Below are 16,077 nucleotides of genomic sequence, written 5' to 3' on the forward strand. Positions count from 1 at the left end.
CAATCCATGTATGGGTGGTTTTCATCTGAAAAAGATATTCCCAAGTTATGGATTCATTTTAAATGAGTATTAGTTCTTGAATAATCTTTGCATCACTGATAGCTACATTTAACATAAATGATGCCCTAACTATTACTGGTATGCATTCTCAGTGCCACATGGTCGAACTACACTTTACTGATAAAGCGTACATAGTCTGAAGCTAGTCTGCGGTTACTTGTGTTCTCTTCTGCTGGATCCTGGCCTTGCAGTTGAAGCTGGATTGTTCCTATTACACGACCAAGACCAATTTCATATTGCTGGTCTCTGTATATGATTGGCAAAGAGGATGTAAAATAATGGACTAGAATGAGGCCCAGAGTGATCACGAGTGGTTGGGATATATGTAAGAATTCATTCCGTCACAGCATGTAGCAGCTGCGGCCTTAAAAGTGAAAGGTATGCTAAGATGTAGCTCCTATGCTTACTGTTCCACAGGACGTAAGCAAAATCTCATTGATAAAGCCTAAATAGGCCTAAAATGGTCTGAAGTCACTTGTGTTCCTGTTTGGATATGACCTGTACTGGTAATTTGAACTGGACTCTTCCTATTGGTAGAAGATCAAGACAGATTTCCAAGTGGCTGATTTTGGTTACAATGGTATAGATGAGGCAAAAACAAGAAACTGGAATACAGTCCAAAGTAATCACTGTTAATTCCTTCTCCCCCTTGTTGTTTCTTGAATTATTTACCAAAACAAATTGAAAACTGAATTAGAAAGCACTTGAACAACATGGGAAAAAAAGATTTGTAGGTCAAAAAGATGCCATAAAATACTAATTTACTACATTTAAGAAATAGTTGAGCATGTTTATAACCTACTGTTTTATTTTGATTTAAGCATTGTTATTCCAAATGTATTCATACTTAAAATATCTCTGAAAGTAAATCTTCTGCAATCATGTCATCACCAAATGAATGCCCTTGAAAGCTGATATGGCGAAAAAGCTTATGATTTAGAGGTATAAGAACAAATGGGTTCTCCTGATGTACCAACGACAGAATTGTTATTAATATGTGTGGGGGCTGTGTAGAGCCAACCATGGTGGTAGGGCACAAGTTCAAAATGAAAAAAAACACATTTTGAATGCCAAAACATTTATCATGATGGATCACTGCTGCTGCTAGCAATATTTGCACAGGCTACGGGAAATAGCATCGTTTACACAAAACATAGGGGGATAATTGAGATTCTTCAAGAGTTTTTATGCTTATGTTTTTTTATGGTGAAAAACGAAAAAGTTGAAACTGGATAACAACCATACTTTAATATGAACTACCACTGAGAAGGGGGAAGATTCTCTGTTTGTCTTTAATAAAAGGAACATCTGATATAATGAGATGTGTATTTAGTAAAACACTCCACAGAGATTAATCTGATGCTAGAAACCTAGAAGTGGGTTTTTCATTCTGACACCGGGGGCGAGTTTCAGATCCAGTTTCCGCGTTTTCACGCTGACCGCTGTCTGCGGTGAGCGAGCAAGCGAGGAAAACGCTGAATTGCTGCCTCGCGGCTCCCAGCTTTTGGCTCCCGCTGATCTTTGCCTCCATACATACCATCATCGAGTCGCGGGCGGCCGGGCAGCCAAGTGGGCTGGGCGCAACCGAGTTTCGCCCCCCGCCCACAGTGCTTCTGCCAATGCTGCCGTTGGGGAGCAGTGCATTGATCTAGCGTCGGAGGAGCTTAGGGTTTGTGGGCTGAGAGCTTCGTTTTCAAGCGGCAGCAGCAGTGTGCAGTGTGCAGCAAAGAACAGGGAGCAGCAAGCGGAGCCAGCGTGACGCCGAGGAAGGAAGGAGGCTGAATCTCTGCCTCCAGCACTGGTCCCCCCACCCTTATAGCCTCGCAGCCTTGTAGCCCATAGCACCGCATTATCCGGTTTTTCTCTGGGCACCTGTGGCAGTTGGCGAGGTAGAGTGAGGTAGAGCAGAGCGAGGGCGGGATGAATGCTGATTCGCATTTTGGCCTACCCCGCGTCTGCCCTTGCGGTGTGGTGGTTTGGTGCACTTAGCGACTCCAGTTTCCCCCCCCCCCCCCCGCTTTTGTGGATTCGGAATGCGACTCCTTTTGGCATCCTCTCCACGAGCTGGTGTACGGGGTGATGGCGGGATGGCCCTTGGAAGTGTGGGAGCCAGGAGACCCATGTGCTGAGGTTAGAAGAGAGAAAGAAGACCATGAGTGAACACTCAGCCTGACTCCCTATGCTCCACTCCATGCTATATTTCCGGGCTGCCGTGTTGCTGTGTTTACTGAGGCTGGGGAGCTGAGGACACAATCTCTCCTTCCCTGACAGCATAGACAGCGTGGTTCCTGGAGAAGTGAGGAGATAAGGGGCTACGGAGGGGGTTGCTGGGGGCAGCTTGGGGGACAAACTGACTGCTTTAATCTCATTGATCCTTGACGGCCTCTCGGAATTGCAGACAGCATAGTCAGCCATCCCGCTAATCACCTAATGAGTTGATTCCAATGTATACTGCCACACAGCTGACTGCACTGATGTCGAGATGCTGAGAGAGACTGGGAGCAAGAGCAGTGAGCGGGAGCTCTCCATTTCGTTTTGAGTTATCCCTCCTTCAGCATTGTTTTTCAACCACCTTGCTGCTTTGCTTAATAGGTTGATAGGTTCATCCTGGTTCCAAAATTTCCAAAAGCTAAATTATTCTGTGATGCCATCCAGGTGCTTCCGCTCAAACACACCGGTAGGTTCATTCACAGGACTGTCAGGGCCACCAGCAAGCTCAGCTAGTCACTCTACAGGCCACCCTAGTACCTTAAAGCTAAAAAAAAACTATCAGGTGAAGGAAAAATAGGGGTCACCTTTCACATTTGAAAACATATCCATCGTGATGTCAATGTTCAAGAAGTGTGTAAGGAGTTCCCTATGGGTTAACGTGGCAAAGGACGGGGCCCAGGAGGTCCAGAAGATGGCCACCTGTGTAATACAGGAGAATGAGGAGGGCATTCAGCCCGTTCTCCCAGAGTTTGAAGTGCCTCCTTTCCCATCTCAATTATTCACGGTCAGAACTCAGGCGAAAAACTTCAGTCGTCTTCATTAACACAGCTTCCTGGTGGAAATGCTTTACAGGCAGGAGTGGAAGATAGCGAGATGGAAATGGACCTAACTGAGGGCAGAGCAGAGGTCTTTCCTGTTGAGAATCATGACGGAAAGGAATTGTCACTACAGTCACCATTGGCAGGACTGGTATCCCTGTGGATAAACCTAAATCCACCCCCAGAAGATTTACTGAGTGTAATTCTGGTCCTTCCCCACCAAGGTTGTGTGAGCAGGTGCCACAGGTGCCACAGTCTACAGACCTTAGCCCTATACTGGTGAAAATGAAGTACTACATCCTGCCGGACAGCGCTATACCATTGGAAAAAAACAAAGACTTGGAGGCCCATTTAAGAAAACCAATCACCGTGGATCCGGAATTGAGACTGTCTCCGGTTTTATCAGCTGGTTGCCCTCACATTCCCGCCCTCTACAGTAGTACCCCCACTATTTTTTCCCATGTCCATTCATTAGACTTGTCCGACGTTGGGGCATCAGTCGGATTTCAAGACAAGGGGGCACATGACATTTTGAACTCAGTAGAGAATGTACAGAGGGCACCTTAGAGATATTTTATGCATTGGAGAGAATTCTCTCATCAATTTTATCTTTGCTGGAGGAAACCACGGTAAATTCTGATCATATATTTAAGGTTCTCTCTCCTATTTTAATGGGGATCCAAAAACTCAACTCGGTTAACCAAGTAACAAATTAGTTAGTAAAGGCCCCTGATATAGATTGCCATCCATGTCAGCCATGTAATGGGGTGTCTATACGGGGAACTAAGTTAGAGGAGCAGAAGGTTAAGGAGGCCTCTATAGCTGTACCGCCTAGAGGTAGTCCCCTGGTAAGCTTAGCTCCAGGTAAACAACATATAGAGTGTACCCAGTCCACCAGTCTTCGGGGAAATTTTTATTTAAATGTAACACCAGTTAAGTCCCCATTGCAGGTATACCCTATTTTTAGAAAATGTAACTTAAATAGTTCTAGCATGGCAGGTCCCTCAATTAATCCCCATTTTATTGAAAAGTCTGCTAATACTTTAGTCACTGTGCCCCTTGGGGAGGATCCCCCCTCGAGAGAAAGTAAGGACCTACAAAGTCGGAGGGGGAAGAAGAAGAACAGAATTTGGAGTATCCCTACCGTACTTGAGGAGCCAAATAGCACAAATCCTCCATCAAGTAGAAAGGTCCCTGGGCCCTCGGGGCTATCAATATTGAATGTTGGCCATAACTCAGGGCCAGTTAATGGAAATCAGCCAATCTTCTTGGACTTCTCCCCGAATAAGCTGTGGAGCCAAGAAGGTCATGAAGATAGAAGGTCGTCCAAAGTCACTATGTGTGATGCAGAGATTCAGAGTTTCCCCCTGCAATACTGCTCCAGCTTATCATGGAACCAGTAGAGACCCTACACCAAGAAATGTACTGACAAATACATATGCTACTGTGTAAGAACAGGGTTTGGCAAGCGGAGGTGCCCCTCTTTCCCCTTCTGGATGGGATACGCTCCCAGTGCAGTTTGATCCCAGCCAGGGGAGAGTTGGAGAGGGGGACTCAATCACAGCTTTTAGCAGTAATAGGTGTAGGTCAGTGACGGGATCGAACCTCGGGTCAATTGCTAAGAGGTACACAGGGCACACAGGGCTGGGTATTGGGCAAGTGAACAATACCTTGTTTTTTGTCTCCTTATTCAATACCGATTCGATGCTACTGAATAGAAGTGCCCTTTTGCAGTTGTTATCAGAAATAGAGGACTTGCGACTGGTAACAAGCAAAGACATTGAGTTGGTTTATTTAGACCTTAGGAGTGGCTCCCCAATCACTAGAGTCGCATTCACGTCAGGGGTAGTTTCATTGCTAGTACTGGCCAATGTAGATTCCTTTAGGGAAAGAGGAATAGATATGCTCTCTTGTGAGTATCCTCGGATTGTCCCATTTGAATCCTCTGGGAAGACCCATCAGGTGCCAGGTAGCAGGTTTCCTACTCCTACGGGCATTATATATCCTAAAGACATTAAAATATCGGAAAGGAGAAGTCTAGGAAATAGAGAAATTAACATTATAAGCCCCCAACTTCAAAGGCCCAGCAGTCCCATTGTGGAGGATGAGATGGCCCAGTGGAGCTGGGTAGCCGGTACCCTGAATGGCTCAAAAGAAATTACAAAACTGCCCTTGTTGCGGAGGTAGCCAATCGGGAAGAATTTTATCCTGGAATCTAGCAGGGGTAGGAAATACTAATTGTAAGCTTGAATCGTTATTAGAACACGACCCAAAAATAATTTGTCTCCAGGAAACCTAGAACTGTGGGGATTTTCACTTCGAGAATTTCTTTGTATATTGTTGCGCAGCAAAACCTTCCTTAAAAGGGCACGGTAGCTGTGGTTTAGCTATTTTCCTTTGCTGTACCATAAAATGGGACCCTGTGATTTACATTCATCCCTCTAAGTGTTGTATAGGAGTGAAGTTGAGGATAGGTAAAGATAAATCAGGGCAAACTGTTTCCCTTTTTTTGGTAAATGTGTATATTCCCCCAGTGAGAGCACTGCTTGATTCCATTTGTTCCTATGTGCAAAGGATAAGTAGCACTGAAGAGTGCTCGCGGATTATGATGGTGGGTGATTTCAATGCTAAAATTTCCAATGGTTATGTCATGTCTTTTTCAAACCCTGAGTTGGAGAAAGTATGGTCCATTCCGAATTCTTTACTGCTCAACCATTGAAGATCAGATAAACGAGGCTTGTCACTTTTGCATAATCTGAGAATGTTTGACCTTGCAATGTTAAATGGAAGATTTCCAGAGGATTCACCTGCCTCTTATACTTACCGGGACTCATATGGACATTCATTGATTGATTACAGGGTGGTATCCTACCATTTTTTTGGTGTATGTACACAATTTAAGGTACTACCAACAAGCATGAGTGATCATGGAGTTTTGGCTGTGGATGTTGACATGGAATTTGAGAAGCCTGAACTCTGGAATCAAAGCAATGAAAATATTTCATTTAATCGCAGTAACGATTGCTAAGGCAATAGGGGAAGTTAAATCAGGATCCCCTCTTGATCCTTGCCCACACTTCATCTTTGCTCGGATCATACCTACACTATTGCCCATATGTCACGCAGCTATTCAATCAATCTCTGGAGACTGAAGTTTTCCTAGAGATCTGGAAACAGGCCATTGTGACTCCCCTGTTGAAGAAGGCTGGCACAGATGTACATAATCCAGCCAATTATCGGCCAATCTCCCAACTCCCCTATCTCTCTAAAGTAATGGAGAAGCTGGTCAATAGACAACTGTCCACCTATCTTGAGACCAATGAACTATTGAACTAATCTCAAACCGGCATCAGGGCCACCAATAGTACAGAGGTAACCCTCCTGGCCGTCCTGAACAACATAAGACCGATGTTGGATCAGGGAATGGCAGTATCCCTGATTCTGTTGGACCTGTCGGCAGCGTTTGACACGGTCTCACACCATCTTCTGTTGGAAAACCTTCACGAGAAAGGGATAGACGCAAAAGTCCTTCAATGGTTCAGTTTCTTCTTGAATAACAGAACGCAAACTGAACAAATGGGTGAATTTTCCTCAAGTCCAAAAATCTTCAGCTGTGGTGGCCCGCAGAGAGCCTCCCTTAACCCTACGCTCTTTAACGCCAATGTATCATCTCTGGCAAAATTCAACACAAAATGGGGTTTCGCTATTTGCTCCTACGTGGACGACACTCAACTGACGATAGCCATTGAAGAAAGGCACAAGGACACCAGGGTAAAACTAAACAACTGCCTCTCTGAGATGGCAGCCTGGATGTCAGAACACTGCCTAAAACTAAATGCTGAGAAATCGGAAATCCTACTCTTTGGAGGAGCCAATCTTATCTGGGAAGCTTCATGGTGGCCCCACCCGTTGGGAGATGCCCCAGCACCCAAGCAGTGCGTAAAAAATCGGGTGTCCTTATTGATAACACCCTATCCATGCAGGATCATGTGCAGACCCTGTGTGGAAGAAGCTTTGCCACTCTGAAGTTATTAAAAAGCCTCTTCCCCTGGATCCCGTGGGAATGCAGGAGAACAATCACACAAGCCCTACTTATCAGTAGGTTAGACTACGGAAATGCACTGTTCGTTGGCATGGCAGATTACCTTTTCACACGCCTGCAGGTGATACCAAACGCAGCGGCCAAACAAAGGCAGATACAGTTCAGCAACTGAATGCTTGAGACAACTTCACTGGCTGCCCATGCATCAAAGAGCGGGAATTAAGCTTTTGGGCCATGCACACAAGGCACTTTACCAACTTGGCCCCAGTGTTCTAAGGAATAAAATTAAATTTTATGTCCCGTCCAGGTGCCTAAGGTCATGCCATCAGGCGTTAGCGGAAACAAAAAGTATCAAAAAGACTAGGGCAGTAGGTCGCACTTTCTCATACCTTGCAGCTATGCACTGGAACAAGCTTCCACAGGATTTACGTCTCTCTGCGGACAACATGGCTTTCAGAAAGAAACTCAAAACCCACCTATTCCCCAAGGATTGATGTCACACACTTCAGCAGCCCTTTCACCCTCACCACGAGACCTCGCTACCTTAGCGCCGTGATATCCCGTGGTGATGAATAAATAAATAAATGGGCGCACTTTTTGGTCAAATAATTTGCTCCCAAGTTTTAAAAGAGTCTTTGAAAATGTGTCCTCCATTGCCAGTTTCGAGAGAATCCTGGCTGTAATTAGATTGTGTGGAAGTAAAAAGCAAGATGCCAGTTCTGCCTCGCCAGTGGTTAAATCATGGGAAATTAAAAAACTAAATCGGGAAATTAATGCCTTAATCAGAGAACAATTTAGGCTGTCCTCAATACCCAGGCAAAGGGAAATCAATAGACTAAAACAGGTACGGAAAAGGAAAATGGTATCTCAACATAGAAGGGTGGAAGACATAAACTACTATGTGAGGTCGCTCAATCCAGTGACACTAGGAAATACTGGGCGCTGATAGCAATATTTTGTAATGGGAGAGATAAGGCAAAGCCCATTCTGATATCGGATGAAGAATGGTCTGCGTATATTTCCCAGCTGTATGCTTTAAACTCTTCAGTTGGATGGAAGTTTGATATTGTCTCTGCCTTTTCCATGGGGAGTGTTTATGGAGCCCCCTCGTGCACTGAAATAGAGGGTTATATTAAAGGGGCAACATACTCTAGTTCGATGGGTCCAGACGATGTACCAATAACTATAATTAAACAGGATGATGACGCATGGGCAGAATTTTTACATCCACTGTTTGTTCACTGTTATACTCATGGCGATATTCCACAATCCTGGAAGGGAAGTATAGTAGTTCTATTATACAAAAAGGGTCCAAAAAATTCCCATGCCAGTTTTAGACAGAGCTCTCTTCTGGATGCGACTGGTAAATTGTTTGCGAAGAGCGTTCTTACCCATCTTCAAGACTGGACTTTCGGAAATGGTTTAATTCCCATAGAGCAAACAGGATTTCGCAAAAGTAGTGGTACCCTTGATAACATCACCGCCTTGCAAACTTTAATTGAAGAATATCCAGTGAGATGGGGAATGCCGTTATATGCGGCTTTTTTAGATTTCTCCACAGCCTTTGCCTGGGTAGATCGGGGACGTTGTGGAGGAAATTGGTTACCATGGGGATACCAGGGATTTTACTATGACTGATTATTGCTCTGCATTCCTCTACTTGGACGCATGTATTATTGGGGGGAACACAGGGCATGTCAAGAAAAATAGAGACCCATAATGGGTTGAAGCAAGGGTGTATTCTGGCCTCTCTTCTTTTTTCTCTTTACGTTAATAATTTGCCAAGTAGAGTGGGCCTTAGCAAAGGGGATTCCCGTAAATTAGGAAATCTAAAGTTGAGCTTCCTGCTATATGCAGACAACGCCATTATAATGGATCTAACCCCAATCGGACCTCAAAGATGACTTGCTGAGTTGACTAGGTATATAGAAGAATACTACTTAAAAAGAAATATTTTAAAGAGCAAAGTTATGTTTTTTAGTTATCGGGGATGTAGAGTCAGAAAGAACATGCACTGGTTCTTGGGGAATGAGAAATTGGACGTAGTAAAGTGTTACCCATATTTAGGAAACATCTTTACAAACAGGTGTTCCAGTAGCAATAATATGGATCAATGTAAAGGCAAGGCAATTTCACAGGCCTCTGCAATCAGTCGATTTTATACACACTGTGGGAAAAGACATTTCGTATATATTTTATCAGTTTATAAAATAAAGATACCGCCAGCTTCGAGCTATGCCTGTAAAATAGTAGATGCACAAGATTGGGATTAATTAGAGGGACGGATTTGGCGCCAAATCTGTAATATAAATCGCGCTGCTCCTCTCGCAGCGATTCAGCTAGAATTTGGTTTACTCTCCACCTATATGCTCTCTATGGCTGCATGCTTAAGATAGAGCAACACATTAGCAAATAGCTCTGCGAATGCCTTACGGGTAGCATTGTGTGAGGACATTTTTGTCACTATGTAATGAAATGAAAAAGCCAAAAAACTGTTTAGCCTCGAGATGGACAGTGTGGCGGTGCTTTGTAAACATGCTCTGAAAATTAGAATTAAAAAACAATCCACGGGGTATCTCACAAAAGAGATATTTTATTGTGCGCAGAGAATAGTAAAAATGACTGTATTGCAGGGAGTAGTATCTACAAAAAACCTCAACCTTATGTTTTATGGAATCTCCAACATGGAATAGGTAGAGCTATTCTGCTGCTTAGGCTGAATTTACTCCCTTTAAGAATTGTAACAGGAGCTTGGGAGGGCATTGCTAGACAGGAAAGACTCTGTCACTTATGTAATTCCTGTGTACAAGACATAAATCATGTCCTATTCGTTTGTCCCACATTACAACCTTTACGTCGTAGATACCTAAGGAATTTTTTTCTAATGTACAACATCACCACAGTAGAAGAGGCCCATAACTGTCTGCTGGCACCTCCTTCTGAACTAGTTTGTTTAAAAAAAAATAAAAACTGTTTTTTTAAACAATTTTAAAATATATTTTAGAACAGTATTGGTTTATTATGTATGTCTCCGAGCACTTGCACTTTTTCTATTCATAATGCTGCTAGTTATTGAGTACTGTATGTTAAAATTGGATATCCTTGTTTTACTATGAGTTTTTATTTTTACGCATCTTTTATTACATTGCTAGCTATTGTGTATTTCACCTTGAATTGTACGACCCTGTTTTTATTACGAAGACTTTTAATATCCTTGCACTTTCATTACGCTGCTGGTTATTGTGTACTGGATTTTGAATTGATAAATCCCCGCTTTTACTAAATGTTCTTAATCCCTAAAGTTCTCACTGTAGTATTGGATTGTAATCTTCATAAAAGTTTAACCAAAGTCCTCTAAGTATTCAATGAGGGTAATCTGATTTGTTATAGATCAATTTACTTGGCACTTGAAAGGTCCCTGGAACGGTTTCTGTGCATATGCTTTTTCTATATATGATGAATTTCGTACCGTAAAAATTTAGAACATTCCTTTTTTATAAGAGTGTTATGCTGATTTTAGATGTATATTTTCTATTTTAGGTGGAACTCTTTGGAGTCCCAAATCATAATAAATAAACTTGTAAACTTGAGAAGCGGGATGTACTGTTAGAAATGGTAACAGGGATTTTTCATGACTCAGCCATAGAACTACAAGGCTTTTGTGTAATCCTGGTACTGCAACAATTAGTGGCTGGCCCCATACACAAACGTGGCCACACCTTGGGTCTTATTTTTTTCATCAGATGTATTAATTGTATTGGATGACATTATACGCATGTGTTGGAAGACCATGTGTTAGTGGCCTTCCATATTAATATAAAGAAATTAAACATACGTAAAACCGAATCTGCCAAAATGACACAAGGAAGAGCCTGGCATAAACTGAATAGGCCAACCCATGTAAACTTGTTTGATTAAGCCACATTGCTTGATCACAGGAGAACAGTAGAGGATAAATATGAAGCCGTAGTGGAAACATTTGTAGAAACACTAGATAGAGAAATAACTTTGAAAATCACTGAAACTGGATGCAAACCCTCAGCACTGTGGTACAGTACACTATTAAAAACATCTAAACAAGCCGGCAAGAAACTAGAAAGAAAGTGGTGCAGCTCTTATTAAGATGAGTGCAAGAACGGCCTAAAGAGCCCCTTAATGGAATATAAGAAGGAGGTCTGCAAGGCAAAAATCAACTACACTGCCAATATAATTCTAGAAGCCCCTAACAGTGGTAAGAAGGTATTTGATATAATGGCAAACTTTCCAAGTGTATGAAGCAAGTAATTAAACCCTCACAAGCACCATGTAATATTCTTCCAGAATTCTTTGAAAATAAGCTCAAATAGATATTTGAGGATTTTGGAAACACGGAACAACTGACAAATCTTAGCCTCGAAGATACTCAAACAGCTGTGAGAAATGAAACTCCAATCATGGTTCCACTTAAGAGGGATGCACCCAATTTGGTGGATACTCCTGCCAGTTATTTTAGCCAGCTAGATTATTTTGAACCCATGACTGGGGATGGCATTTGAGTAATAGCACTCTCCACTACATCTGGGTAACCCCTGGATCCGTAACCACACAGAGTCTGGAAGGACTTGGCGAATTAATTATTCCCCTGCTACTACAGATATGTAATCAGTCACTGGAATCAGGTATTGTCCCACAGGCCTGGAAAAAGGCTATAGTCACCCCCCTACTGAGGAAACCCTCTGCTCCTCAGCAACCATAGGCCAATATTGCTTTTGCCCTTTCTTGTACAAATCTTAGAACATTTTGTGAGTACAAAATTGTCCCTTCATCCGGAAGATCAAAATTTCCTGGAGGAGGAGCAGTTTGGATTCAGACCAGGGCACGGTATGGAATCTGCTCTGCTTCTAGACATAGATGAACTCCAGATGAGGATGGACAGCAACTAGTCAGGTGTTATGATTTTCTTCAATCTATCAGCCGCTTTTGATACGGTGAATCATAAAAAACTACTGGCAAGATTAGCCAAGATTGGGGTCAATGACACAGTACAGAAGTGGATGTGTTTCTAACAGTCAGATCGCTGTCAAGTGGTCTCTCTGCCTCCATACTGTTCTGACTTTAAAACCATCGAACATGAACTCCCACAGGCATCCGCACTAAGCACAATTCTTATTAACATTGAGATGAGGCCTCCAATAACACTTATCATCCCCATAACATTAGGCTTCTGAATTACGCTGATGACACCCAATTGATTTTGTCAATTGAAATCAATAAGCCAGATGCTCTGGATTCCTTTCAAAACTGTATGAGTGACATTGTCAATTGGCTACAAAGGAAGTCCTTGAAATTCAGTGGGGACAAAACTGATTTTCTGTGTGGTCCAGCTATCAAAATCCCATGAAATTCCCCTTGAACTACTAGCCACTGACATATGAGAATGAGCTAAAACAATCAGACATGCTGCGCAACCTGGGGGTCACCTTTGTCAACAAGCTATCCATAGAGAGCCATTCAAATAAAGTGGCAGGCACCTGCTTTGCAGTTTTCCGAGGCTTAGGGAAACCTTGATTGTGCGAAGCGTAATATTAAGTAGGCTTCCCTACTTTAACGCCCTGTTACTTGGAGTACGGGAATACTTGGTAAAGAGATTGTACCGAGTGCAAGCTTCAGCTGCAAAGCTGGCACTAAACAGGCCAAGGAGGTCTTCTGCCTCTAGCTCTATGAAGGAACTCTATTGGCTCCCAATAAAACAAAGGATAGCCTTAAAATCTTAGTGCATAGTTTTTAAGGCACTTCCAGGATGCCTTCGTTCAGCAACTGCAAACCTAATTTGCATTTCAGAATTCTTTATAACAAGACAGGCTGGTGGAGCCTCTGCGGTCAGAGTGGCTCAGAGCTTTGGAATAATCTCACAGCCACCTTAAGATCTGTAACGGACCTATGCACTTCAGAAAAGCCTTAAAACCTTCCTCTTTCCCGACTCTACCTTAACTTAACTGCACTGTGCACACATAGAGATCTACGATTTTTATCTTTAAGTAACTCAGCAGTAGGACGTGTATTGTTGTACTGGTTGCATTTTTGCAGGCATATTACTAAGTCATGTTGAAGTTTAAAACATTGCATTTTACTGAATGCATAATTATATGCAGGGTACACTTACATATTTGTGGAAAGGCAGTTACATTGTGCAATTATACATTTTTTCTTTCCCCGCAAAAAAAATCTTGCATTCCCCTTACACCGTCAAAAAGGTTGTTTGTTTTCTTATACCCTTATTCCCATCTTAGAAGGGATTTTCTGCAGGCTTTTGCAGGAATAAATCTCTTACAGGGTGAGAAACAGTCAGAGAGATGTTTGTGAATGACCACAAACTCAAAAGGTAAGGGTTGTTCAAAAACCCTAAAGGAAGGCCACACTTTAATATGCCCATGCGCCACTTTGTATATACCATGCCCAATTCTGTGTGTTTTCACTCAATCTGGCGAATCTAACGTGTCCAATCAGCTTTCATCATAGATTGCACTGCTTTAGTGGGATCACTAAACACTCGAGTAATAATGCAGGAATTTTTTGGCTTACAAGATTCCTTATGGTGCATCTGTAATTAAACATGTGCAGTCTAGCTGCATTTTTGACCACCTAGAGTCAGGGACGGCTTTTCCCTGGAAGCAGCAGTAGGGTGGAGAGGGGGTAAGAGAGGGAGGAGGAGGGGTTTTAAAAAACAACACTTACCCACCAGCCGGCCTGCTGGCCTGCCGCCACCGGCTCTCCTCTCCTCTGTCTTCTTCCTGGCTTCTTCTCTGCAAAGAAAGTGGGAAGCACTGGGCTCCCAGACTATTCTGACCAATCACAATGCTGCAATGCAGCGTTGTGATTGGTCTGAGGGCCGTGGTTCGGGATTCAGCCAGGAAATGGGAGGCTGGGCATGATCTCAATGCAGGCTGCAATGCAGCGTTGTGATTGGTCTGAGGGCCGTGGTTCGGCATTCAGCCAGGAAATGGGAGGATGGGCATGATCTCAATGCAGGCTGTAATGCAGCCATGCTTGGATAACATGCAAAGTGTTCATGAATGTTTGGCTGGCCCCAGAGAGCCCGGACAGACAGTCATGCACACTTACATAGTGTCTCCCACTCCTCCTCCTGCTCTGAGAGCAGAGTAGATCTGCCCCTCCCGGCCTGCTGACACTCCGCAAATAAACAATAATAACATAGAGTTATCATTTCATTTCTCATTTTTTCCACTGTGTAAAGCAGTGGTGGCGACGCCCCTCCGCCTTAGCGGGGAAGCCGCCACTGGCTAGAGTTTATTTGACTGTGTAGCAGTCAATCTTTACCTAAATAGAATAATTATTAGCTGAAAAATGTGCACATGTATCTATCTGGCTGTATTTTTTGCCACCCAGTGGCGATTTCCTCTATAACATTTCCCATGGTGGCAATTGGACGTTTCTAGGGGTAATGAATGATTGCTACAGTAACAGACACCAGACCGGACAGAGAAGCAATTTTGCCTGAGCTGGATTTGACTATCAACAATGATTCATGTGGAATGCAGTCCCTAGTCTTATGCATTTCATGGGTGGCTGCAAAACAAGAGCTCATTCTGTTAACAGAGGCTGCAGCTATGGCCCTCGTTACATTTGGTCCTGTTTATAGAGGTATATGCAGTAACTCTTGTTGCCACACATATTGCAGTCAGGAGTTTGAAGACTAACCCTGAATTCCTGCTAATTTCTCCTCAAATGTTTTAGCAAGTCAAACCTGTTAAAATTTATCAGGGGAAAAATGGTAAATTCTGGTACATATTAATTTTGCTGCATGAAGTTCCAAAATCTTCATGTTAATAAAGTGGCTGCTGGCAGGGAACCGGGTGGGGAGACAAAATATTTTAAAAGAAAACACTTCCTCGCGCATTGGCCGCCACTGTCTCTCCTCCCTCATTACTGAAGATTCAGGACTCACAAAGGATCCCCTGAGCCAATCAAAAAGCTGCAATCCCGCTTTGTGATTTGCATAAATGCCACAGTGCAGGCACAGACTGGGACAGGGAGCCTGTGCATGTTCCCCACTCAGGTTGTAATGCAGCCTGGGTGGGGAACATGCAAAGTGTGCAGGACTGTTTGGCCAGTCGAGACGGCCAGCGAAGCAGCCCTGCGCACCTAGTGTGCACAGCCCACTCCTCCTCCCTTAATCCAGTCTCGCCCCATTCTCAACCAGCCCCGCAGAAACAAAATAAAAAATTATAATAACTTTGTTATTATTATTTTATTTCTCCCTTTTCCACTGCTCTGAGAGCAGTGGGGCGACGCTCTTCCGCCTTAGCAAGGAGCAGCCCCTATGTCAGTCTCCATTACCAGGGATAAACTCATAATTGGGACTTATTTACCTGAACTGATACATGCCAAACTAGAGGGGCCGGCATTAATAAATCTGAAGAATATCGGCCCAAACACCGGGCCACTGATAAAGGGGGCCTAAGTACTTGAGACTTTAATACATTTATCCTCATGCACACCGTAGGAGCCATAGACGTTTAATGTTGCCATGACATAAGCAACACCTCAAATTAGACCTTATTTTCTAGCCAACAGCAGTTTGCAAGGTAGGTTTTAAAATCTTGCAAAGTTACAAGTCTCCAGAAAGCAATATACGTTCGGCTAAAAAGCCAGGACTGGCTGAAGATGTCACACACAACAAGGACGAACTTTAGAGGAAAAGTAAACAGGTCATGTGCAGTATGTTTTATGGCACTAGACACACATGTTATTGCTTTGATAGCCTGTAGGTTTACCTCTTCTGCTGTCTCTTTTCACCTTGGTTGGTTCTTCATAGTCACCGCCCCAATTATATTCCACTGGCATGGAGATAGGTCGTAGCTTCCCTGGAAAACACAAATTATGAGCTGTTTTTCTACTAATCAAGAGACAATACTTCATCTTTGATGTACTAGTTCCAATACCCCT

At 43.2% G+C, this 16,077-nt stretch overlaps 1 protein-coding gene across 5 annotated transcripts in view; it reads right to left on the bottom strand.

Moving 5' to 3' along the window:
• Window positions 1–16,077, bottom strand: part of CNKSR2 (connector enhancer of kinase suppressor of Ras 2) — a 1,692,689-nt gene that overhangs the window by 578,252 nt on the left and 1,098,360 nt on the right. For all 5 annotated transcript variants that reach the window (XM_085622481.1, XM_085622480.1, XM_085622479.1 and 2 more), the window contains one exon: window positions 15,906–15,995. In XM_085622481.1, coding sequence (XP_085478607.1) covers window positions 15,906–15,995 — 90 coding nt within the window. The remainder of the gene's footprint in view (window positions 1–15,905; window positions 15,996–16,077) is intronic.

This window comes from Triturus cristatus, chromosome 8 (assembly GCF_964204655.1).
Source record: "Triturus cristatus chromosome 8, aTriCri1.1, whole genome shotgun sequence".
Taxonomy (NCBI): Eukaryota; Metazoa; Chordata; class Amphibia; order Caudata; family Salamandridae; genus Triturus; species Triturus cristatus.